Source organism: Penicillium mononematosum (genome assembly GCF_028829835.1).
Source record: "Penicillium mononematosum strain IBT 11891 chromosome Unknown utg000003l:1.0-8172316.0:1.0-8177699.0, whole genome shotgun sequence".
Taxonomy (NCBI): domain Eukaryota; kingdom Fungi; phylum Ascomycota; class Eurotiomycetes; order Eurotiales; family Aspergillaceae; genus Penicillium; species Penicillium mononematosum.
In genome coordinates, this window is record NW_026643273.1 from 877,277 (window position 1) to 902,974 (window position 25,698).

A 25,698-nucleotide genomic window follows, 5' to 3' on the forward strand; every position below is an offset into this window, starting at 1 on the left:
CTCATTGCTTTGTCATGAGCTCGGGCAGTAAGTCAGGGGCAGGCGCCACTGGCCCTAATCATGCAATGATACTATACGGAGTACGGAGTACACCTAGGCAATACACTAGAGACTACATCGTAAATCAGCCAGCAGGGACACCCTTGAATTAACGCTAGCCAATATCGAGCGCCGAGTCCATCAAACGTTATTGCGTAACCGCGCTTCGCGGATCTCTGTACCATATGTACAATGCATATCAAGTATCAAGACGGATGTATACACCTTTTCCATCCCGTCATGTTTTAGTAACATTCAAGACAAATAAATTACAGATGAAACGCCAGCTCAGGCAATGTCTAAAAGAACGAAATGCCCACATATATTCTCCGAAGCGCCCACGTCTTAGCCCTGTCACGGGGGCCAAGTGGCCAGTGCTGGCATCAACGCGGGATGGCGGAATTTACACCCCTGATCGGACTTTAGGCCGTGCCATTCTTTTTCGTCTTAGTCCTTACCGGACATCACTACCCGGTTGTGTGGTTTATTATCTGTGAAGAATATCTTTTTGTACAGAGATAAGGCGTCATTGGCTTGACCTTAACAGTCTAGGTAACCATTGTAGGTTCCCTGCCCGATTGACTTTAATGTAAGCAGATTAAACCGAAGAAGAATATCGATGCACCTAGTTGATAATCCGCCTCCTACGTGACTCTGTCTAATCTCCTGAGGCTCTGAGTAGTCTCGCCTGCGTCATTATAGGCCCACAATGAAACCGTTGATACAGAGCAAGCCAGGCCATAATGGTTTGGTTGAACCATACCATATTTTAACATATTTGTAACATTTGATAGCCTTTTTAATTTGTGAAGACCAAAAATAAATACTAGAAACCAACCCAACTACTCCGTCAATCCAGATCGAGCGGCAAAAGGACATGGGGTGACAGCACGGCACGGATGATCAGCGTTGGAGCATACGAGGACCCAAGACGTGGATAACGGCAATTAACAAAACTATATCCCGGTCAGAATCAAAGGCGTCAATTGTCGCACACGATCAACTGGCCAACCACATATTTATTTGAAACACGCAATCGAAATCCAAGCAATAAGAATTCATCGCAGTATAGTGGATAGCGGAAGATACGGAGACTAGTGGAGCTCCCGCAAGCTATGGAGAAATTGGAGTAAAAAAATTTACAGGCAGCCCTTGAAATTATTATTGTCCATTTGTGCAGGGCCTGGATAACGGATGAGTCCTGATAACACAAGGTAGCTGATACGGCATGTACTATCATCCCAGATATCATTATTATGACTACAGTATATTAACGATAACAAATAACGCCTTACAGTTATCAAGGCAGACTACTTTGTTTATATTATACTGCGTACTAACATTATGTCTCCGGATAGTATGGAGTACGGAGCAAGTAGCAATACTACCTCGGATGCAGATCGCAACAGCTGCCTCTTATGCAGCAGTAATAGTCGGGAAAGGATTTCCCAGCGCATGGACAGGCGCTCCAACACGCAGTCTGACTGGATGGCCCGAGTCCCTGCGTGGACGATCAGAGTTTAGTGTGGGTATAAGGTCGGATCATACAGGATGCGAGCTGCCAATTGTACGGCTGCGTCAGAGTGTTGGGACCGACCTAGGAACAGTGCATTTTCATCAAGGAAATGAGAAGCATTGGTGGCGAGTTCTAGAGTTTATCCAGCGCTAATATCAGACATGAAGATGTTTATATTTAGTTGGATCCAGTACGGAGGATCCAGTAAGATGCACACCGATGTCGAATGTAACATCATATGCTCGATAGGATGTGGATTAGACAACCCTTGTACTTGGAGTCATATGGTCTTTCAGTACGTCGTACTTTACATTAAAATTACCGATAGGCGGAATAAACCGCACGATTTCTCCGATAAGAAAAAAAAAAGAGAGGCTGGACCTGACAAATTGATATCGGAGAGATTTTGACCGGAGAACAGCCGATGTAAAAAATGGAGCTATTTTAGCCTGTTTCTGCTTCTACTTTGCTAACGCAAACGTGAGAGCAGTTAGATCTGATGTGATTGACCGGACTGGCTCGGGCGTGCATTAGCGGTATTTATCCCAAGCACGATGACGAGGGAGAAAGCGAATGTAGTCTTAAGCGGATTGGACAGGAGCAGACTTGGCCGGTAGATCAGATCGATTGGTTTTCTAGCGTGAGGTACCTTGCGTAGTATGCAGTCAGCTTTGGAGTCACTTATGTCCATACCTATGTAAGTATACACGCTGCTTCAAAGTGTATGGCCATATCAATGATGTAGACACTACAGACACACCAATATACATGGACTTCTCAACTGACTCCGATGTCTCGTGCCGAGCAACACAAGCACAACAGTCAAAACTGTCTGACTGAAATGCGCTCAACAGTCTCCATTCGAATTCATGCATGTCATACCTAGAGCGTCAATCCACTCCACAGCCTCCATATGCACTGATGCCATGGCATTCCACTATCCATACGATAAATGTTCAATATACAACATAGCATTGAGTGGGTCTTTTCGCATTAACAGCGCAAAGAAAACATCCCACATTGCCACAATGCACAGCGGAGGTTGATCTCCCAACACCTTCGCGACCTTGGACTATAATAATGCATATTGTACCACTTATATATTCTGTATTTCCGAGTGGTATCAATTTATTTCCAGATAAAACCTTAATAAACAAAGAGAAATACTGGCGGCAACTTCGTACACTACCAGCCACTAACCAGCGCAGTCCTGGAGGATCGTTGACCCGACTGGCCCATTGGTCGCACCCAACTCGGCCCCAGGCCAACTTGCGCCGAAAGGCTACCTGGGATATGTACTAGGTCACGTCACATACAATAGGCTGCATATGTATGTTGTATGTATGTAATATGTAGTATTTAATGGCGCATTGGCGATCTGGCACGGGCCATCCTGTGTAATGACTTTCCATAGGTGCAGTTGATCCCTGCTAACACCTTGTACATTTGTGTTAATAGGCGAGGATAAACACTTACGTAGCTATCTGGGTAAATCCGTGGAAGTAGTGTTGATATGTATTTTCCGCTGCTGCTCTGCTGATGTTTTGCATTGCAGATTGTCCCCTCCAGAGGCGGAATCCCTTGACCTAATTCCGCTGTTGACTGGAGGAATGTATAGCAACGTACACATGGAAAAGTCGGGAGTGAATTACTGCCCAGGAATTTCGCGAAAAGATGTCTATTTACTATGCCAGATATAAAGACAAAATCTTTCTGTTCACCCACCCTAACCATCTGAAGGAAAGGGTCTAACTCCGAGCACAATGATATTGAGGAGCAAAAAATCCACAGAACTTGAATGGTATATGAGCAAGACATGGCACATGAAATTCCCGAGTCAGTCGGAGCGTAGATACATCTTCTTCGTCTAGACACTGATCGTCTTGAAAACACTATAAAACGGAGCTGGTTAGCTTGGTCCACACCCCATTATCAAGAATATAACATACCTGAATCCACTGCTGCCGGTCGCCATGAGCGTACCGGGCATCTGTGCCTGCCAGTGGAGTTCCTTGACAGACTCCATGTAGTGCACGAACAACAGTTGCGAAGGAATGTCTGCCATGTTGGCCTGGCGGCTTTCTTCGTCATCCAGCTCGACAGCAAGATCCCAAAGTGTGACAGTGTTGTCTGCAGAGCCAACAGCCACCACACTGTCGTCTGATGGGTGCCATTCGATAGTGGTAATCGGCTCCTTGTGGAAGTCGAATGATGCAACGGGGGTAGATTTGATCTGAGCAGAAGGGGCCGAGGCATTGGGCTTCCAGTGACGCAAATCCCAGACTGCCCACTGTCCATCGTCGGCGCCAGTAGCCAAAAGGTGAGCGGTCTGGTTAGACCAGCTCATAACGTTCACGTCGGTGTTGGAGACCTGGACGTCCACGGCGGGCTTACGCGACTTCGATCGCACATCCCAAACCTTAACGCTACCGTCACTGCTAGCGGACGCAAACACATTGCGCTCGTTGGGAGACCACTGCAATTCCTCAATTGAAGAAGCGTGGCCTGTGAACGGCCGGGTGTCGGTAACCCAGCCACCACCTTCGGTACGAGTGGTAGCATAGATCAATCCGTCATTGTCACCGGTCAACAGCTTTCCAAGAGGCTGGAGCGGAGACCAATCCAATGCATATCCTTCGGTCTTGTGCATGCGCAGGGTCGAAAGAGGCTTAGATGCCGAAGGGGGAAGAATAGTGCCGGGAACATCGAAGCTGGAAAGGTGGGCGGTAACATCGTGAATGACGACTTGCGAGTTCTCAAGCCAGGTCGCGGTAAGGGTCTGCGGGGGCTTGGAGTAATCACCGGACTGGGAGGGGGTCTGGTGGGTACGGATGCGGTTCGTCGTTGAGCCCAGCGGGATCGACTTATGCTCGAGAATGGGTTCACCCATGTCGTCGTCGTCCGAATCGCTCTCTGAATCATCGCCTTCCCTCTCCATCTTGCTGAGGCCGCTCATCTTGAGAACCATGAGTTCGTTGTCCTTAGATTTCGATCCCTCGGCTTGTGTACCAGTAACAGCATAGACAGTAGCGGGGTAAGTCTTGCGGTTATCACCGAGCGAATCGCGCACAATATCGAAGGAAAGGCATGGCCATGGCGTGCTGAGTGTGTGAAGCATATCGTAGGTGGAGGGATCGGGCGATAGGGTCTCTCCGGGAGCCAATTTTGTTCGTCCAGGAATGAAAGTCTCCTTGTCGACGTCCATAGCTTCTATAAGATTGAAAATAGGTCAGTTGAGGTTGAACAGATTTGAATATTCCATAAAGAATGCACACCCTTCTCTTCTTCCTCGCGCTCAGCATCTGGGCGACCATCCACTCCGGCTTCTAGGATCTCATCTTCACTCTCGAATTCATCCTCAAACTCGTCTTCGAACTCCCCCGCCTCGTCCATTGGGGCATCTGAAATTGGCCGCTCGCCAGCCTTGAGGGCGGCGGTCTGCTCGTCCACTTCAGCACTTCTCTTGGACATCTTGAAATCCGTGGAAAAGTGTTAATTATAAGAGTGTCGAGACCGAGGAGGGGGATGTGCGATAAGAACTTTTTTTTCCCGTAAATTTTGGCAAGAGCGTGGGAGTGGCGCTAAACCTATCGTGGTTTAGCGTCAGATCCCAATTGCCCGCCTCGAGCTGAAGGTACCTGAGAAGCCTTGACGTTCTTATTTATGTGCCTGGGCCCTGCTGTTTCGAAGGAATCACACACTTGACATTCGTTTCCAGCCTGGTTCCTGCATTTGTTTGATTTGATTCGGACTTTCGTCGCGCCCCCCCAATTCGGTCTGTTTACTCAGGGACAACCCTTGTCCGCTTGAACTCCCGAGAATCAACACAGCTCTCGGCTCCTTCAATTTTCTTAAAACAATCCCTTGAGGCAATACACATGCAATCTCGCTAGATTGCGCTGGAATTTCAGCCTAAGATTTGTGATATTGGTCAGTCACCTCCTGAAATCTTCCATTTAGCATGTATATGCTGACAGCCAGGGACTTGTTTGATAGGCTGCATCTCTGAATTCTACACCGAAACCGATCTTGAAACGTCATGGAGTTCAATAAGCCTAATTTTGAGCCTCTTGGCGCCCCTGGGGTGGAAGCACCCGCTGTTCCTGCCGTTGCCGAATCTGAGCAGATTGCCCCAGAGGATCAGACGCAACGGGCACAGGAGCAAGCACACGGACAGGGACAGGAAATCCCGCCCGAGCAGCCTTTGGAGCAGCCTCTCGAACAACCTCTAGGCCAATCCCTGGAACAGCCTGCGCCTGTCTCGGTCAATGTCGAAGAGCCGGCTTCCGACCACACAATCAGCCGTGCCGCCATCAACAATGGCTACAGCAGCGACTCGAAGGCGCATTACCACTCCCGATCGACCGACTTTCATCAATCTGCCCCCGAATATGCCGCCCAGGATACCGACCAGTCCCGCCAGAACTCATCTCCATTGCTCAGCCACCACCCCCTCCCTGTTCCCAACTCCAGGCCCGGATCTGGACTCTCCAGTGGCCCAGAGCGTGCGGCTGGTGTTTCCCAGTTGCAGCAGCAAGACGCCAGCCAGCGTCAAGCCTCTCAGGCTAACAAGAACAGCGTGGTGATTAAAGTTGGCATGGTAGGCGATGCGCAGATCGGAAAGACCAGTTTGATGGTCAAGTACGTCGAGGGCAGCTGGGACGAGGATTACATCCAGACATTGGGTAAGTCGAATTTTTTTGTGTCAATTCAGTAGGTATGTTCTTTCTGACTGAAGACTTGTCTAGGTGTCAACTTTATGGAAAAGACAATCTCAATTCGCAATACTGAAATCACCTTCTCGATTTGGGATCTTGGTGGCCAGCGCGAGTTTGTTAATATGCTACCGCTTGTCTGCAATGACGCCGTTGCAATTCTTTTCATGTTTGATCTCACTCGAAAGAGTACATTGAACTCGATCAAGGAGTGGTATCGCCAGGGTCGTGGCTTCAATAAGACAGCTATTCCCTTCCTGGTGGGCACCAAATATGATCACTTTGTGAACTTCCCTCGTGAGGATCAGGAAGAGATCTCCATTCAGGTATTTGGCGATACTCGTCTATTTTCCCGCAGCAGCTAACATATTGCAGGCCAAGCGATTTGCCAAAGCGATGAAGGCTAGTCTGATATTTAGCAGCACCAGTCACAGCATCAATGTGCAAAAGGTATGTTGCAGCCATTCATATCCTACTCGATTTATTTCAAGTTTGATAGGACACATGCTGACCCACGGCAGATCTTCAAGATCGTTCTAGCCAAGGCATTCGATCTAAAGTGTACCATTCCGGAGATCGAGAATATTGGCGAGCCCCTGCTCCTCTACAAGAATGTCTAAGAATTGCGCGTTTGCCCTGACGATGATGTACATTGGGACGAAGTGACGCTGCTGATGATCGACGCTGGCCCTCTACCCTCACGGCTATACCACTTTGTGAATTTCCCTTTCCTTTCTCCAACGATGTACCTGACCTTTCTTATGTTTGTATCACAGCCTCGGGCTCTTCTGAACAGATTGCCGACTATCAGTCGGAGATCTCGAGGCTTGTTATTTTTTAACTGCTACCCTTCTCCTTGTCATTTTCTTGCTTCATCTTCATCCTTCATTCATCTCTGAACGTACCTAGTTTTCCCTTTTTTTTTTTTTGTTCCAGATGAGGGCTTCACCGGCTTAAGGCGTTTGGGAGTCCAAATGATATTCTGGAAATACATTCGAACCTCTTCTGTTTGCAATACCTCTAATTCTTATATTGTAGATGTATATTGCGTGTGCTATTTACTCCGTACCTTGAAGTTCCAAATATAGATCTGGACCCATGGGTACTCCATACGTGGCAGGGCTGACCCCTCCTTAGTTGAGCCTCCTATTGTTGTTTTCCCTCTCTTTCTTACATACTGGAATTTCCCGTTCTCGCGGGGATTCTGGTAGATGAAATCGATTATCAGAAATATTCATATTTGCATAATTATCCTAGGTGTTTCAGAGTCCGACAAGGCTACTTTCGCCCCCGCCAAGCCAAGGACGTGGTACCTAAGCTAGAGCTGTCTAATTTATCTAGACACGTCTCGACTTTTCCCTTAACATATGCTCAAGCACCATGGCCGAGGACCCTCAGTTGAATTCTATCCAGCAACGGATCGCCGCCCTCAACCAGTCACAACTGGCCCGCCCACCGGGAGGCCCTGGACCATCATTCCGCCCGACCCCCGAACGGAGCGCGTCAGCCAACAACCCTCCCTCATATAATGCAGTCGGCTCTGTGGTGGATCGAGCATCTGTCGGAAATGAACCCGCAGACGACAGAACCCAGAGGCCGGTCCTGCGACCGCCTCCAATGGAAACTCTCCGGCCCGAAGTGAAACCAAAGCCAAAAGCCCCTCCGCCATTGCCCACGCGAAAATCAGATCGCCTGCCTCCCCCAACCCCAGCTCGCCCTGCGCTGCCACCGCGTAGACCGACGGATCAAAAGCGCCGGCCGTCCCTTGAATCGGTCACTTCCGATGCGTCACGTTCAACAACGTCAACAGCTACAACTGCGGGGCGAGGCGCATCGACAACCTCGGTGAACTCTACTGGGAACAACCGCATCAAGGCGCCTGCATGGGGCGAGGCGGAATTGCCTGCGCTTCCTCCGCGCCGACCAAAAGAGCAAGCTAGCTTGGAGCCGCCCCCGCGGCCTACGATTAGTAGTAAGAGGAGCTTTGGGAGCCTATCTGCCCGATTGAGCTCCAAAATATCGCTACCGGGGTCCAAACCACCCGTTCCCTCTCCTCCAAGTCAGCATGCACGGCCGAGTCAACCTCCTCGTCCTACCCAACCTCCACGGCCTACTTCGTCTCCACATCCTAGCGACCCACCTCCACGGTACGAGGCCCAAGAGGAACCCCCGGTGCCTCGACTGCCACCACGCCGGCCACCCGGGGTACATGCAGACACAAATGGAACTTGGGATGACTCGAGTGTCAGTCTGCCGATTCGGAGGACATTACCTCCTCCGTCGACAGCTGCGCAAATCAAGGATGCTAGGCAGTTCGGGTTTGGTGATAAAAGTCCAACAATTCCATCTAAACCCAGTAAATCTGCCTCCAATGGGACACCACCACCAATTCCACTTGGCTCTCGTCCAGATCTATCCAAAATCCTGGCTACAAAGCCACGTTTGAATGGATCAGCTGTGTCTCCAAGCCCTCCAGCCCCTACATCAGACACGGAATGCCTGATATGCCGGGACTTCTCAGGCCCCGATAACCATGCAGCCCAGTATCCTCGTGCATCGCTTCCCACGCAGGATATGAAGTGGCTGGCCAATGAGTTGACAGCACCATTCCCATCTATGACAGATAAGGCACGCGCGATATTTACGTGGTTGCATCATAACATCTTCTACGACACCTATGCCTTCTTTAATAACTGCGTGAAGCCCTCCACGCCAGCTAGTACTCTAGCAACTGGATTGGCAGTCTGCGAAGGCTACGCAGGACTATTTGCAGCATTAGCGACCCACGCCGGCCTCGAGGCAATAGTAGTCGGCGGCCACGGCAAAGGCTTCGGACACAACGCTCTTGCTCCAGGTGCTCCGGTGCCGCCATACGAAGGCAACCACGCCTGGAACGCCGTCAAAATTGACGGAGGCCGATGGAAGCTAATCGACTCCTGCTGGGGCGCCGGAGCAATAGAAGGCGCGGGCCAGCCATACAAGCAGCGATTCGAGCCAGCAATGTTCTCGATTCCGAACGAAGAATTCGGTCTAAAACACTTCCCAGAAAACAGAGGCCATTTCTTCCGCGAGGACGGACGTCCCGATCTAACCTGGGAAGAATACATCCTGACGGACCCGGAACGACCAAACGGCGTCGAAGGCCTAAAGGTCTACAGCGATGCCGACAAGCGCAGCATCGGCCGCAAGACCTTCCACCCACAAGGCCTGCACGTCTCCATCAGCACGCCGGGCGCAATCCGCTTCCAGTTCGGTCTCCTCTGTCCGCACTGGACACTCGCTCGCCACAGCCACATCCAGCATGCCGGCTTGTTCCTGCTTATGATCCATGGGGTGGATGGACGCGAGGATGATAGGCTTCCTTTCACGCACGTACCGGGCTCCGGACCCGCGGGCGGTGGCGAGTTCTGGTATGTGGATGTACCCAGTGCGCGTATGCTCGGTGCGCCCGGTCAGAAGCTGCAGTTGGCTGTGTTGACTAGCTTTGGGGATCGGAAGGATGCTAGTGGGGTTACGGTGCAGGAGTTCCAGGAGAAGGTTGGCCGGGTTGGTATGGCTTGGGCTTATGTTGCTGAGTGGGAGCTGGTTAGGTAGGTTTCTTGTCCATGATGGGTGCTTTATATTAATACAACGTTTCTCTTTTAATGGTTGGACCTTGTTCGCAAGGTGTGCATATATTTCCAGGCGTTGTTAATTTAATATACCATTTTATTGTCCCCTCTTTATTGATCTGAGCGACCATATGCTCACTACCAGTATACATATACGTATGTTCTCTGATGTTTCTGTGTAATGTGTACATATGTAGCTTGAAATGGTTGTAACAATGAGGACCATACTTAAGGAGCGTAGATTGAATGTTAGTCCAACAAATAAAGAGAGGGAATGAAAGACAGGGATGGTCAAACATCAATGTAAACATACAGGCCTAAAATACAGGTTTTCAAAAGATACTAAGTCAACCATTAGCCGTGGGCCGAATATTAGATGTGCGTTGACTATGGGTTGACTGTGGGTTGACTGTGCCCAGGTGGGTTGACTGTGGAATATACCGGCAGTTACCCTCATATTTTATATTTTAGAATCTAAAAGATATGTTAAAGATATCGCTCTCTTAAGACATATATATTTAAAAGCATAGTGAAGTTAAAACTACGGTCATGTTTGAATTATTTTCCATATTCATCAAAAAAGATGGTATCATAGTCGAATGCCTGAACATTGAGACCATAAAACTCCCCTACTGATGTCTTTCCAAGGTTGAGGTCGAAAATTACATACATATGTAAATAGCTCCTTCAACCCCCAGACTCACCTGTCAGAAATATCCCCAGTACATGGATGCCAACTTCTTCAAACATCTTCAGGTCTCTGGTCTATAACTATGCCTTCCTTGATAGATCTCCCTCTGGAGATCCGTGTCATGGTCTTCAAAGAGGTAATCAATGGCCATCGCACCCCACCCATATCTCCATCCAAATCGAACATGGTAGAGATCACGGACACGGAATGCACGGCCTCGAATGGCCACCCTAAGTTCAATCACGAGAAGCATGATAGGCACAGCCCATCGAACAGTCTCCCTCTGCTCCTAACAAGTCGTCAAGTCTCGGTAGATACTCAATCGATTCTCAATCGAATGAAGAAAATCATCTACGTCCTTGACTTTTCAATTCTGAATGAACAGGACATGTTTTCAACCTGGATATCAGTTCCACATTTGACGACCCGCCTATCTACACTATATATAGATTTGCGTCTTTTCGGACACATCCTCACCTGCAACGACGTCAAACAGGCGCGTGAACGGGGAGGCCGTGGTGGTGGTTACAACACCATCAATTGGCTTTTTCCCGCCTTTTTGGACCGATTCTTACTTCATGGACCAGTGGGCGAGAAGAAAGGCGGCAGTGTGAACTCCTATGAGGACCGTGTGATCACTGTTGAGAACCTCATCTTCGACTTTCACTCGGCAGAGACGAAGTTACCATTTCCCCCTCTTGACATCGAATACCAACATTGGCTGGATAATGGTCCTACCGACCCCCTGTACATACGGATGAGCGAGATGAGCGAGGATTTAAAGTACAAAGCACGTCCACACTGGCCTTTGCGCTCTTGGACAGAGTGGTTGAGAGACATAACTAACATGGGCTACATAACTGAGAAGCATGCGGGACTCATTTACGAGAGAATCGGTACCATTTCCATGCTACTGAATGGAAGACGGATGACTACCGTTGATATTGCGGATAGATTGGCCAAGGTGCTCATTCAGAGTCCTCTTTATACAATGGATCAACGGTATTGGGGTGTTGGTGTGTCTGGATTTCAGAAGTGGGGAGAAACGGTACTCCTGAAAAGAGAAGTCTTGAATTCCCTATTGTGCAGCCACAGGACCTAGGGAGTGATTCGTTATGGCTTGGATAGATGGAGAGTCTCTTGATCCCAATGGACGATAGTCGAATGATTCAAATCTGGTATTTCATTCAACCCGTCGTGATATGAACAAAAACATCCATAGTCCTAGGGTAATTGACATAATATCATAAGCTGGTTCAGAAAAGTAGGAAGCTACCTACCTGCCCTATACCTGAGACCTCATCAATACTTCACGTGCTCTCACTTCTACCTTAAGGCTATTTAAGCCATTCAACTTTATCCCAAAGAACTATCTACCCGCACTCCTCTGAACCTCCCCTCTTCTCATCAAGATGTCTGTCTCGGTCCCCTCATGGTTCTTACCTTGATCATTCATCCGTCTTCGTCCCCGTCCTCATCTTTCAACACTGCCTGTCTCGACTCATTCCATCGACTACACTTAGAACGAATCCATTTCTCTCGACTGGGGGTCGACATCTCAATACATGTATGCCACAACCCTATTAGGGGGTAGGCCATCCCTACCCTCGAAAATCCTCTTGCGATCCCAAACCACCTACAATGGCCAGATGGCCAACGGGCACAATGTTCGAATATCATTCAGATATCATCCGCCAGCCCGTTAGCCAAATGTGTGAGAGCGGTAGCTCAGTCTTAGTCCTGTTGGTTCTCGTGCCGCCTACGTGTTAAAGGCCGAAATCGTCGCGGTGATTGCTTAATATGGTCAAAATGCCACCAAAGAGGACAAAGTCGACCATGTGTAGACTATATCGGTAAGTATTCACGCACGTTTCTGCATCACATCAAAGCGGGCCTTGTTCAATCTGATGACTGACTTCTCTTTCTCGCGTTATGATAGGGTGGTACGCATCTGTGAAAGAGCAACAGCAGAATATGCCACACGTATCCGTCGGGTCGTGGTTTGGTTGAGATTGGCGACCGTAGATCTCAAAAGGGAAACACCCAAGCTCTGACATCGAATACCAAGATTGGCTGGATAATGATGCTACCTACCGCCTGCCTGTACAACCATATACGGATGAGTGAGATGAGCGAGGATTTGAAGTATAAAACACGTCCACACTGGCCTTTGCGCTCTCGGACACAGTGGTTGAGAAACGTGACTAGCATGGGAGTGTAAGAAAACCCTCGGCCAACTTACTCTGAGCTCCACCTTTAGTGGGTATGGTCTACTGGAGCTGTCTTCGATGGTCGACCTTCCTTGTCAACTTGATCTAGCGGGGTTGACCCGCTTCCAAATTCCACGATAGAAAGAGCTTTCTGTCTTTACCGAAGCAAAGCCCCGATGTCGAGTAGACGCTTTGATAGTGGCAGTATACCGCATCCTATCAGATCAAGGACTGCTCCAAAACCCTGCCGGCACTCGAGTGACTTCGGCTCTATAGAGTCCTTTAGCGTGAGGGCCTGTCCTTCACCGGAATGTCCCACACACGTGCATTGGGACGGCAGATTACAGTCTCCTTTTTGGAGAGAAGGACCATATGGCCTGTCATTTGGTTTTCGAAGCCAAGAGACGCGGCTTTTCCCAGATCAGGGCCGAATCCTCACCTATATGGCGATGGTACAGGGCAACAGAATATCAAGGTGGCAGAGAAATTGGACGGTTTGGGGGCCCTGACAGACGGCTGGGTCTCCCAGTTTTACCAGCTAAATATGGAGGGAGAGTGGTCAGTCCTGCCATTACAGGCCAAGAAAGAAGGCTGGCAACTCCAGAATCATCAGTAGGTGATACAGGCACTTGCGGATTTACAAAAGCAATTGAAAGCTAATGCCAATCTCGGTAAGAGAGACAAGGGCGTCTGAAAGCCTGAGCCAACTCGTCGACGCAGAAAGTGGTTTGCAGATTCGGACGGCAATGTCAGAATTGTGCTGGTTATCGCTGTCAATGATAGCAGGGTAGGGACCTCCTGCATCTTATCCAGTATGTTCGACATAAAAATGACCCACTTTGTGTCGACGAGTACGTCCTCGTCCGAGACCTTCAGCTTAGGGTCACTCATCGACAAGAGGTCCATGATCCGATTGTGTTTGCCTAAAGCCCTGTATTGACAACAACGAGCGCAATACAACTTATCCTAGCATCCATCGACTGATCCTCATACTAGAGGTAGTTTTGGTGGTGCCAGCATAGTGTTCTAGGACTGCCTTCACCAAGTGGGTTTGGATGCCCTAATATTTTATGATGTATCGAAGGTCACTCAATTTGATTTTGCTATGAGTGTATCTTCCTATAACAATCCTGGACACCAACATTCGAAGAATTTAGCCAGCAGCATAACGACTTATATGGTGAAAATAGAAGATGTCTTGTATGGGAGTTTATACTTGGAGCTCGAATGGTAGATTACCCCGGATTTCTGTGTGCCAAGCTCAGTTCTATGTCGATCAACATATTTGCCCTTGGCAATAAGGCTGAAAGAGGGGAATGTCAGTTAGCTCGCCTTATTTGGATAATGATATAACCTGGTTTGGGACCTATCTATCTACTATGTAGAAATTTGTCCGTAAGTGACTGCTGCTCTGGAAGTTCCCCTACATTATAACCTATTATCACGAAGTTTCTAACAGACGATATACCAACAGAAATCCCCCCCCTATATATAAAGGGAGAATGCCAGGCAAATATCGGCATTTATTTTTCCGTCTTAGTGCTCACCTCTTAATTGACAGCTGCCTGCTTAGGCCGGAAAAACTGGATACCTAATAATAATTGTCTCAGTTTGAGAAGCCATATACATTTGTTTGGTTAATTTGTTTAGTTTGTTTAGTTTGCTTCTGAAGGAACCGTTGATCGCTGCTCTGATTGGTTTGGTTCGTGGGGGCCGACCCATACCACTTGCCCTTCAGGGTAATTCCGCACGTGGACACTTTCGCGTGCCAAGAGGATTTGAAGAGCCCTGGAGGGAAAAGTCCCCGTTAAAGCGGATGAACCTGTGAGATTATGCCCCGCCTTGTGTTTTTGGACCCCTGGATTTTCTATTTTCCATTTTTAGCGTTATAATCTTTCTCTTATCATATGTCTTAAGTTCCCATCCCTTTCCCTTCAGAGGGTGTTGTTGGCACCATGAAATCTTCATTGCATGGAGGAGACGTCTCCGGGCTCCGCAGGCAGCTTGAAGAGTCAGCCATTTTCGCCCTCAAAGTCGCCAGATCCCCTCAGCTCTATCTGGACAGTTCTCGCACATATTTCTTCTCTATCACTTTCATCTCCCTCATACTGTCAAAATGCTTCCATCTCTGCGTCCATCTCACGTCCCTTGCGGTTCCATCGCTCGTCCCCTGGGGCCCCACCTTCTTCCTGGTGGACATAATCCTCATTCTGATCGCGTGCTTCCTGACGCGTTCGTTTGAATCGCAGATCCGGCAGAACGTAGCCGCCGTTGTAACTCTTTTATTCAGGTGAGCTGTCGTCCGGACTCGTAGAGAAACAATAAATCGCTAATCACGTCCCAGTCTTTATATCTCGTCCATGACCTCCGCCAACATCTCCTTTTATGTACATACAGGCGCAGAGATTCCCTGGGGGAAATCGGAGAGTTCTGACGAGGACGACCTCAGTCCAGCTACTCAGACTGTCCTGTCCATGTTGACTGTCACCATGCTCATCGACACGCTGATAATGATCGGTGCGTACTTCGCTACGCCATGTCTATTCGAAGCCACCGAAACCTTCCTAGGGATTTGGGCTTCGTTTTTGTTCTCTCCTTTCCGCCGATATCTTCGACGAGAAGCCCCATCAGATCCAGAGACCTATCAGCAGATTGAAATCGACGACTATGATGAGGGTCACAATGACAGCGATTCCGTATCGCAACTGGATATGCCTCAGCCTCCATCCGAGCAGAAGCCGAAGCGGTCGTTGCTGAAGCGTGTTCTCGCCATATCATTCGGCTTCATCACAGTTTTTCTCATTTGCATTCGTCCACGCGGTGCGGAGTACAGTTATCTCTCTGATTCCCTGTCTTTCGCGCCATTCGGCAGCCACGAATATGTGCCCGCTCATGAACGTCCCACGTCAGCGAGTCCAAGTGCTGCTCCAGACAGTACCTCTGGAAATGCCCCAACAAGTACTCCAGAAAGTACCCAGCAAGTGCTCCAACAAGTGGTCCAACAAGTGCTCCGGAAAGTACCCCGCAGAGTACCCCGGAAAGCGCCCCCAAAATCGCCCCAGGCAGTGCCAGCTATGGAAATGTTACTACTGGAAACTCAACCTTGTTATCGGCCGATTTCAGCTGGCTGGAAGGCCACACCGCTCTGGACTCCTTTCCCACATTCGACTGGTTACCTTCGTACAATTCGTCAGATGGGGCTCCGGCTTGGTCTCCCTTCCGTATCAATAAACACAACAAGTCTGACTATGTGTATGAGCATTACAATCCGATGAAAGATCCTTTGCACACGCCAAACCTCCAGAACGATATCCTGGAGCCTGTACGTGAACTTCTTCACAACGGAAGTGTGAAGATTAAGCATGTCATTCTCATTAAGTTAGAGAGCACTCGACAGGACGTGTGGCCCTTCCGCTCAGACTCTTACATCATGAAGCACATCAATGAGTCTTACCCGGAAGGCATCCCCGAGGAGGTCCAGGATAGGCTCGCTAAGCTCACTCCTACCGCCGAGCGTTTGACCGGACATAAGACCGGATTCCGTAAGGACAGCGATGATCATCCGAAGCCATATGGTGGCATCAGTACGAGGAACGCCTACACGTCCGGGACCTACACGCTGAAGAGTATTACGGGCACTGTATGCGGAGTGAATCCTATGGCTGTCGAGGCCAACCTCGAGTACCTGCACGATATCTACCAGCCCTGCTTGCCGCACATACTCGAGACATTGAACAACCAGCCAAACATCACCAGTCAGATAGAAAGCAATAGTCAGACAGATGACTGGACTTCCTGGCCGTGGTACACGATGTGGATGCAGTCACACCCCGACGACTGGGATAAGCATTACATGCTTTCTCCTGCTTTGGGGTACCAAGACGTCATGGCAAAGAGGACAATCGATGCGGCCGGCGGTAAATATATCCCAGAAGAGACAGAAGAGGAAGAGGAACATGGCCATGAGGATAAGGTGCTGAAAAAGTATCTCCGGGATGTCATCGACGATGCCAAGAAGAACAACACTCGCCTGTTCCTTAGCCATCTAACCCATAATACGCATACTCCGTATTATATACCTGGTGATTATCAGGAGATGATGGGGGATGTCTCCAGTGAACGGAATGAGAGGTTGAACCGATACTTAAATACCATGGCCTACCAGGATGAGTGGATAGCCGATATCCTGGAGCTTCTCGATGATGCCGGAATTGCCGATGAGACCCTTCTCGTGATGACTGGTGACCAGTAAGTTCTACCTATACTCCAACCCGTCCAGCCTCTAACTTAATCTAGCGGTCTATCACTCCCAAATGATGGCGGGATAACCGCCTGGCATTCCCCTCACGTCGGCAATTTCCACGTGCCGCTATTCTTCTCCCACCCTAAGCTGCCCCAGATCGAGGTCAACAATGCTGTCCTCTCCACCCAAATCCTCCCCACGATTCTCGATCTCCTCGTCGAAACCTCCTCTATTGACGAGGAATCCACTAAGATCATCAAAGATCTACTCCCTATGTACGAGGGCCAGTCGATGATTCGCACACTTATCCCCGAGCACAACGGCAAGCAAGAATGGCACTTCTCCACGATGAACCCTGGTGGAACGTGGTTCTGCATGCGGGCGGCCGCACAGCCGTACCGCTTGGTCGTGCCTCTCAAGCCCGACGCTAAGTGGAGATTCACTGATGTTGTCGCCGACCCATTCGAGCTTAGTCCCCAGGAAGATCACCAACTCCTGTTTTTGATCGACGCCGTGCGAAAGGAGCATGGATCCGAGGCCGTGAAATGGCTCAGCGAGGCGGCCCACGTCGCCAAGTGGTGGGTTGCGGAGAACCACCGCCGCTGGAAATATGATCCTGAGAACCCGGAGAACAAACCGGAGGACGAGTGAAGTCCTATCGGGCGGAGGTGAATCTCCATGCTCTCTGATAGCAGTGAAATGCTGAGAGCCGTATGCTCCACGGATATAGGAGCTCGTGATGTTTACCCAAGTCGGTTCGTGTACATAATGAGGTCAGGAGCGGTGCTCTGTATATTTTTCGGGGTGTCGATAGTGCCCGATCGGTGTTTTCAGAAATGGCTGTAGATCTTGATCAATGATCTACGCAGTCATCTGTATGTAATTTTACTTTCCATAGCTATCCAATGCGATGTTATTACCCTCAACAGGACCTCGATTTCACAGGTGAAGTAGCATGCCATCCAGTGTTCTCATTGGATATGAAGATACTTGATACTTGTGCTAGTCGTAACTCATATACCTAGAATATAAACGGTTTGAAGCCTTTGAAACAATATAAAGCATGAGGCCTGACGAATAAACCATCAATCATGCTAACTGTACCATTACGAATGGTCCAGTACTTCTACACAGGCATTTTTCCGGGTTCTCCCACAGGCGATTTTGAGTTCCTAATTGAAACTTCACTAATTACGAACGTGTATCACAAAAATCAGACAAAAAAAGACCATCATTTGAACAGGAACAGAATGATGAAACGCCTGGCTTGCTTTGCTATGCATTTCCTGAGCTTATCAATCCAAAACCTTGAACTTGCCTCCCCCCTGTACAAGGTCCTCTCGTTCCGCGTAGTTTACCTGCCGGCTCGAGGCCCATTCATGAATAGGTTCCCATTTCCGGCACGCGTACGTAGTCTCCATGTCCAAGGCCAGCGATATCACCTGGTCCTGGAAGGCTTGGGATGAATTGTCCTTCTTCTGCCAAAGCATAGGAGTTAGATCTGCATGGCATTGAATACGATGCCTCAGGTAGTTGCAATGCTCCACGTGTCCCATTGTGTAAGACTCTCCGTGTTCTTTCGCGAAAGCAGTGTGCTTATAGTAGGGTAAGTACAGAAACTGTCTCAAACGGTTCTGTGCCAGAAGTGAGCTAATGTCCCGAATAGCTGGATAGTTGAATAGTTTGAATAAAGAAAACCCGCAAGGCAATGGAGCTGGTGATTAACCTGCACGCTTTTCCCAGGTAGTCAGTAACACATATTATATCCACTAAACTAATGGGAATGGAGAGTCGACGAGCGCTTCACATGAAAGGAATCTCGGGGGAATTGCGGAGTTCGATCAGTACACCAATGAGATAGATCGAAAGCCGCAAGCTTAATATAGAACCCACGCGTTTCCCCCTGCTGCTTTATCCACACTGCGATACCCTACAGTGTAAGTTGAGTCAATTGTACAAAGTACAAATAGCAGTATATCTACACTAATCTCGCATATTACCTTAGAAAGTGGTCCAGATAGGAGAGGCCCCGATCATCCTATCTATGTATATCCGGAGTGCTCCGTACGGAGCACTCCGTATGGAGTAAGAACATGCGGAGTACATTGTATACAAGATCCCGGTCATTCCTGGAATGCATTTTAACTAGATTACCATGGTCCGTGCAATAAGGAGAACGTACCGGCCTGCACGATCGATGTCAGTGGCTTGGACCAAAACTACGGGGGAACCTTGGGAATGTTCTCTCGGTGAGCGCAAATGGGATTTCCCCAGTCCTCCGCATCTTTCCCACGCGGGGAATGTCACACCGGAGATATCCAGATGAAAACTCGAAAATCTAGATGAATTATCGACGATGTCCGGAATATCCGTACTCCGTACAAACGTGGGAATTATTGATCCACCCTAATACATAGCCAGTAAGAAGACCAGGTCATCCATCGCCCTGAAACACAATCTAACTTTACAGCAGAAGTGAACCACGAAAAAAGCAAAAAAGAAACAAGCGACACAAGAATTGCCAACGCGGGTCCAGAAAGGGAAAAAAATCACCGCAGGCCGAGTTCAAGCCGAGTCCACTTCGGCGAACGGCAGCCACTGAAAGTTCACGAGAAGCCGTGTACCGTGCCGTTCTGGGAAAGTGGCCGTAGTCGGGGCCCCGGACTATTGTGTGCTCGGGTCACCGGTTGGAAGGGGAGACTTCTCATTTGTTACATGTTACAGGTCATAGTGGACACTCCCGGCTAAATTGTAAAGAAAAATTACAGTAAGATTACCCCGGTACACGTTGTGAAGGGGTTGTGGTTGCCCATGCAAGTGAGACCTGTTTCTTGATTTCTGATTTCTCGACAGGGAAATGATGTCCCCAGGCACGTTTTTTGTGGGTTGATCTGGGGATATCCGGAAAATCGTACCATATGCACTCTGACCCTTTTTTTGATTTACAAGAACCACAATTTTATTTTCTCTCCAGATGTCTTTATATCTATGCCCGAAAACGCCACTGCCGTCCACGCCGATTGCAGTACTTAGCCGACTCCTTTTTCAAAACCCGAACACGGCTGCCGGGTTCGGGATAGCCTTGGAATTCTCGAAATTACCGCGCTTGGCCTTGTTCGGCTTAGAATTTTGTCTCGTGGTCGATTCCCCGGATCCCAGTCTTTGCCGGTGTATGTCCACCAATCACCGTGGAGTGGGTGGATAAGCATAATCTACATTTCACCAATCAGAGTGCACAGGGGTAGCTGGGGTTGCAAGCGGAGTCTTGGCATAATCTGGACAGTGTACAGATGGTCACATATTTTACACTAATTTCTCTCTCCCCGGACATAACACGGGTCAGCGAGTGGGGAGGGAAAAAACAGAACGGAACAATACCTATATGCGGGTGGGTTTTATTAGTCGCGCATTACTATAGAGAAGAGTTTTCCCGGTATGCCATCTATTTAAGTAGGGAGGGTTTTCCTCGTTCCTGTTCGGTTTTTCTGTAGATCTCTTCTCTTTTTTGCACCCTCATTGTTCCCCTGACTTGGGTTCAACAGTCACCATGTTTGTCGTAGGGAATCTCTACGTCATCACGGCGGTGTCCGTCATTGGCGGTGCCCTGTTCGGTTTCGATATCTCGTCCATGTCGGCCATTATCGGCACGCCGGCTTATAGGTGTTATTTCAATCAAGGACCTAGAGGCCCTCCGTTCAACGACGATGACAAATGCAGTGGTCTCGATTCCCTATCTCAGGGTGGTGTTACCGCTGCCATGCCTGCTGGTTCTTGGCTCGGTGCCCTTATCTCTGGTTTCATTTCGGATCGTCTTGGTCGCAAGTATGCTATTATGGTTGGTTGTATCATTTGGTAAGTGGTTTCATGGTTTCATGTTTTCATGTTTTCATGTTTTCATGTTTGCGTGGTTGCGTGGTTGCGTGGTTGCATGGTTGGATTGGAAATGGTGTTGGACCGTCGTGGCTAATATTCTGTTAGGATTATCGGCTCCGTTATTACTTGCGCTGCCCAGAACATGGGTATGCTTATTGCCGGACGTGTCATCAACGGTCTCAGTGTCGGAATCGAGTCCGCTCAGGTTCCTGTCTACATTTCGGAGATTGCTCCTTCCTCCAAGCGCGGTCGTCTCGTCGGCTCTCAGCAGTGGGCTATCACCTGGGGTATTCTGATCATGTACTAGTATGTGGCACACCTGCGGTTGGCATGCCAAGGTTGAATCGGTAGCTGACCTCTTTCTTTTTCCACAGTATCTCCTTCGGCTGCTCATTCATCGGACATGGTAACGAATCCACCTCCAAGAACTACAGCGAGTCCGTCTTCCGTATCCCCTGGGGTCTGCAGGCGGTTCCCGCGGTTCTCCTCTTCTTCGGAATGATGATCCTCCCCGAGTCCCCTCGTTGGTTGGCCCGCAAGGACCGCTGGGAAGAGTGCCAGTCTGTTCTGGCCCTAGTCCACGGTAAGGGCGATATGAACAGCCCCTTTGTTTTGGCTGAGATGCAAGAGATCCGCGACATTTGCGAGTTCGAGGCGCAGAACAAGGACGTCACCTACCTCGAGCTGTTCACACCCAAGATGATTCACCGCACCATGACCGGAGTCTGGACCCAAATCTGGTCCCAGCTGACCGGTATGAACGTCATGATGTACTACATCACCTACGTCTTCACCATGGCCGGATACAAGGGTGATGCCACCCTCCTCGCTTCCTCCATCCAGTACATCATCAACGTGATCATGACCGTGCCCGCCCTGATCTGGGTTGACCGCTGGGGCCGTCGCCCTACTCTCCTGATCGGCGCTCTCCTCATGATGACCTGGATGTTCGCCAACGCGGGTATCATGGCAAGTTACGGTGAGGTCGTGCCTGGCGGTGTTGAAGGTGTGGCCGAGGCGTCGATGCTTCTCAGTGGCGGCCCTGCCAAGGGACTGATTGCCTGCACCTACCTGTTTGTGGCGTCGTACGCCCCGACCTGGGGACCTGTTTCGTGGGTGTACCCTCCTGAGCTGTTCCCTCTGCGCGTGCGTGGTAAGGCCGTTTCTTTGGCCACCTCGTTCAACTGGGCGTTCAACACGGCGCTTGGTCTGTTCGTGCCCACTGCCTTTGCCACGATCCGCTGGCAAACTTATATCATCTTCGGTGTTTTCTTGGTTGCCATGACTATTCACGTCTTCTTCTTGTTCCCCGAGACTGCTGGTAAGACTCTGGAGGAAACTGAGCAGATCTTTGAGGATCCCAACGGTATCCCTTACATCGGTACCCCAGCCTGGAAGACTACCCACGATACCAAGCGCACTGTTGCTGCCGAGGCGGGTGATGTTGAGGTCATTGGCGAGAAGCTGGCCGGTGCTGAGAAGCGTGCTGCTGCTCACACTGAGCACGCATAAATGTTGAGAGTGTATAGAAGGAGTGGTTAGTTGGCTCCGTTATAATGTGGTTGTCTTTGTCTTTTTTTTTTCCTGTTCTCTCTTGGATTAGAGATGATCAATGCCGATATGAGGTCATGTAATACAAGTCAACAAGTTGCATATACCGACGAATTCAGTCTGACCGACCTTTTCATCCAAACCTTCAACTTGCTCGTATCCGGACCTGTAGGGTCGTATACGTGTCTGAATCCTAAATGAGTATCTTGGCGTTGTCCACGGAAGAACGGCAGCCTCGCAAATGTAGACGTTTTGATTGACAGTCGTAGACAGATTCCAAATCAGCCCAGGATGTACTCCGTATATAAGGATCTTGCGAGCAAAAAAGAGCGACTTGTCCAATCCGAAACCCCCAAGGGAAAAGAGAATGCCAAGACTTTCCGATCGGAGCTGTGAAGCTGTCTGGTCAATGGGGGGGTGGAGTTCCCCCTGGAAAAAAAAAAGAATGATCGCCCTTTCACGATCCTCTCTTATCCGATCGTTCCGGGTTATGATCAAATTTCCTCCCTCCTCTATCCCCTTCTTTTCATCTCTTTCCGGAGCACGTGAGCTCGAACCCTCCGAGTCCAAAAAGGGCAAGCTAGAGATTCCCAAGGTCCTACAGTCGTCATGGTTCGCCCGCGGGGAAGCTCAGCCTTGGGCGTGGACATTCGAGGTGACACCAGCGCACCAGCGATGTCCACAATGAACGAAGTGAGTCCGATCGAGCCAACATCACCAGATCAGAAGGTACGTCTCGAAATTCATTGCGCAATCCTCCATACTAACCCATCCCGCCAGCAATTCGATGGCGCACAAAAACAGGCCACCAAGGCCCAACCCAAACGACGTCGCAGCCGTTCCCTCCTCCACCGCTTCGCCGATACCTGTCTGCGATACACCTGGCTCCTTCCGCTTCTCTTAATGCTCTTCCTGATCGCGCTGTACGCCATCAACCCCACAACCTCGAACCCAATGCACAGCGCCATCTTCCTGTCCTACCCGCAGCCCCCGAAGACCCCCGGCGGACCCATAATGTACGGCAAGGGCAAGAAGGACATTGCGTTTGTGGCATTCTACACCATCGTGCTGTCGTTCACGCGCGAATTCATCATGCAGCAGATGATCCGACCATTTGCGGTGTGGTGCGGTATCCGCGGGAAGGGAAAAACGGCGCGGTTCATGGAGCAGTCATATACGGCAGTGTACTTTGGTGTGTTCGGGCCGTTTGGTCTGTACGTGATGAAGCGGTCGAGTATCTGGTACTTCAACACGACGGCGATGTTTGAGGGCTTCCCGCACCGTGAGCACGAGGGTCTGTTCAAGGCATACTACCTACTCGAGGCGAGTTACTGGGCTCAGCAGGCGATTGTGTTGATGCTGCAGTTGGAGAAGCCTCGTAAGGACTTCAAGGAGCTGGTTGGTCATCACATTATCACGCTTGCGCTTATCGCGCTGAGCTACCGCTTCCACTTCACGTATATGGGCTTGGCGGTGTATATCACGCACGATATCTCCGACTTCTTTTTGGCCACCTCTAAGACATTAAATTATCTGGATGCGTATATCACTGCGCCCTACTTTGCCATGTTCGTGGGGTGGTGGATTTACCTGCGTCACGTGCTGAATCTGAAGATTCTCTGGGCTGTCCTGACTGAGTTCCGCACTGTCGGACCATTCGAGCTGAACTGGGAGACACAGCAGTACAAGTGCTGGATCAGTCAGTACATCACCTTTGCGCTGCTTGCCAGTCTGCAGGCTGTTAACTTGTTCTGGCTGTTCCTGATCCTGCGCATTCTGATGAACTACATCTTCACCAACGTCACAAAAGACGAGCGCAGCGAGGATGAAGAGGAAGAAGAAGAGCTCGAGTCTGTTAACGCAACCAAGGCAATTGCCACTGGCGTAGATGAGACCAGCAAGGAGAACCACACTCCCCAGGTTCTGGTCAACGGCGAGCCCGTCGCCGAACAGCGTGGTCCTCGCACTCGCAGCAGAAAGGCCTAAGCCGAGCGCTTTGGTTACGGTTCGATCGATTACCATTCAATTGATTACCCAGGCATCAAAGCCAGGGATCTTCACCGTGTTATAGTTATACTTTTGGATCGGGTGGGTTTCCAGTTGATCCTCTGGATGTGTTGATATGCTGTTATGTATTTGTTGAAGCTGGGTCTGAGTCTGGTGTATTGGCTGCGCCTGTTAGATAGCCCTTTAGAAGAGCGGGCGCCGGCGCTTGTTTTTGACGAGCATATGAATTAAGTAATTTTTACTGGATTGCCAGTCTTCAATGTTTTACTGTCATTCTTGTGCTTCATCTGTGTTTGTATTAACATATTGTTGTCGCTTTTGATGTCTTCTGAGTCCATGTTATTTTACCAAGCAAATATGAAACCTCAAAGAAACCTCTCAACTATATATTAGTGTGAGCAATCAGCCTGATTATTTTTCCAACCAAACTACATCCATCGACATGAGGTGAGCTAGGGCAATGGATGATTCTTAAAGTGGAAGGCAGATGTAGCAGCTTCCTAACTTAGAGCCGATAAGCATGCATTTACTTATCTATCACCTCAACATAAGTATTGAGAGTCACAATAGTCATCTCCTACTGAATTTACTCTTCAGATTACTCTGAATATGGCCAAGCAAAATGTGGACATCGGTGTCATATTGATGAAAATAGCGAATTGACAAGTCATGATAGCTGTCTTCTCTGAGAGAGAAAAGATCAAGAAAACCTTAGTGCCGTATGAAAAGAGAAGAACCAACTCAAATGATGCGTAATCGAAAGCGGCCACACATTATTGGAAGCCAGATGATTGGAAAGTTTCGATTGTGTCGGTCCGAACATGGCAATTTTGCTGTTCGTGTGGGTTGTAAGAGTAAGAGGAGGTTTGGGCCACACATATTCACCCCGACGGCGACGCTTGCTGAAAGATATTCCCATCCAGGCACCGTCATATCAGCGAGGGCAGCAAGTGCCCTTCATTGGAGAAGTTGAGTGGTCTGTGTTGACTTTTTGGCGTTCGTTCCCCATATGAAGAAACAGTAGATTCCCAAGCCTTAGGTATGAGCCACTTCCAGTTTGCCTATGGCCAGACATAGGACGCACAGAGGTTGGCGAAGGCAAACCAGGCTGAGGGGTTGTAGGAAAGTAGAGAGGAAAGCCCGATTTGTCAGTTCAGCACACCGTAAGGCAGACTGGGTTAAACATTCGAACTGAGGCGAAGTCATGCTTGTGATGTAGGAGGGAGCTCCTATGCTTGATTT

At 49.3% G+C, this 25,698-nt stretch overlaps 9 protein-coding genes across 9 annotated transcripts; 7 read left to right on the top strand and 2 right to left on the bottom strand.

Moving 5' to 3' along the window:
* Positions 1 to 3,422: 3,422 nt before the first annotated feature.
* N7519_005240 (ribosome biosynthesis protein RRB1) lies at positions 3,423 to 5,026 on the bottom strand (the record flags this gene model as incomplete). Its single annotated transcript, XM_057292016.1, has 3 exons — positions 3,423 to 3,447; positions 3,505 to 4,765; positions 4,831 to 5,026. The coding sequence occupies 3 exons, from the start codon at positions 5,024 to 5,026 to the stop codon at positions 3,423 to 3,425; spliced, it is 1,482 nt and encodes a 493-aa protein (XP_057146827.1).
* Positions 5,027 to 5,594: 568 nt separating this feature from the next.
* Positions 5,595 to 7,060, top strand: N7519_005241 (Spg1/Tem1 GTP-binding protein; the record flags this gene model as incomplete). Its single annotated transcript, XM_057292017.1, has 4 exons — positions 5,595 to 6,240; positions 6,304 to 6,596; positions 6,646 to 6,720; positions 6,792 to 7,060. The coding sequence occupies 4 exons, from the start codon at positions 5,595 to 5,597 to the stop codon at positions 6,888 to 6,890; spliced, it is 1,113 nt and encodes a 370-aa protein (XP_057146828.1). The 3' UTR covers positions 6,891 to 7,060.
* Positions 7,061 to 7,650: 590 nt separating this feature from the next.
* On the top strand, positions 7,651 to 9,864 carry N7519_005242 (uncharacterized protein; the record flags this gene model as incomplete). The annotated part of the gene is made up of 1 exon (XM_057292018.1): positions 7,651 to 9,864. One exon carries the CDS (start codon positions 7,651 to 7,653, stop codon positions 9,862 to 9,864), a length of 2,214 nt encoding a protein of 737 aa, XP_057146829.1.
* Positions 9,865 to 10,654: 790 nt separating this feature from the next.
* N7519_005243 (uncharacterized protein) lies at positions 10,655 to 11,674 on the top strand (the record flags this gene model as incomplete). Its single annotated transcript, XM_057292019.1, has 1 exon — positions 10,655 to 11,674. The coding sequence occupies one exon, from the start codon at positions 10,655 to 10,657 to the stop codon at positions 11,672 to 11,674; it is 1,020 nt and encodes a 339-aa protein (XP_057146830.1).
* A 1,249-nt stretch (positions 11,675 to 12,923) lies between these two features.
* On the top strand, positions 12,924 to 13,398 carry N7519_005244 (uncharacterized protein; the record flags this gene model as incomplete). Its single annotated transcript, XM_057292020.1, has 2 exons — positions 12,924 to 13,040; positions 13,069 to 13,398. Coding segments are annotated over 2 exons (447 nt in total), but the record flags the coding sequence as incomplete, so codon positions are not given.
* Positions 13,399 to 14,737: 1,339 nt separating this feature from the next.
* N7519_005245 (uncharacterized protein) lies at positions 14,738 to 17,676 on the top strand (the record flags this gene model as incomplete). Its single annotated transcript, XM_057292021.1, is given in 4 exon segments — positions 14,738 to 15,072; positions 15,127 to 15,799; positions 15,811 to 17,030; positions 17,079 to 17,676. 4 exon segments carry the CDS (start codon positions 14,738 to 14,740, stop codon positions 17,674 to 17,676), a joined length of 2,826 nt encoding a protein of 941 aa, XP_057146832.1.
* A 644-nt stretch (positions 17,677 to 18,320) lies between these two features.
* Positions 18,321 to 18,581, bottom strand: N7519_005246 (uncharacterized protein; the record flags this gene model as incomplete). The annotated part of the gene is made up of 1 exon (XM_057292022.1): positions 18,321 to 18,581. One exon carries the CDS (start codon positions 18,579 to 18,581, stop codon positions 18,321 to 18,323), a length of 261 nt encoding a protein of 86 aa, XP_057146833.1.
* Positions 18,582 to 20,572: 1,991 nt separating this feature from the next.
* N7519_005247 (sugar porter family MFS transporter) lies at positions 20,573 to 22,410 on the top strand (the record flags this gene model as incomplete). Its single annotated transcript, XM_057292023.1, has 3 exons — positions 20,573 to 20,877; positions 21,004 to 21,204; positions 21,273 to 22,410. 3 exons carry the CDS (start codon positions 20,573 to 20,575, stop codon positions 22,408 to 22,410), a joined length of 1,644 nt encoding a protein of 547 aa, XP_057146834.1.
* Positions 22,411 to 23,058: 648 nt separating this feature from the next.
* Positions 23,059 to 24,435, top strand: N7519_005248 (TLC domain-containing protein; the record flags this gene model as incomplete). Its single annotated transcript, XM_057292024.1, has 2 exons — positions 23,059 to 23,178; positions 23,230 to 24,435. The coding sequence occupies 2 exons, from the start codon at positions 23,059 to 23,061 to the stop codon at positions 24,433 to 24,435; spliced, it is 1,326 nt and encodes a 441-aa protein (XP_057146835.1).
* Positions 24,436 to 25,698: the final 1,263 nt, after the last annotated feature.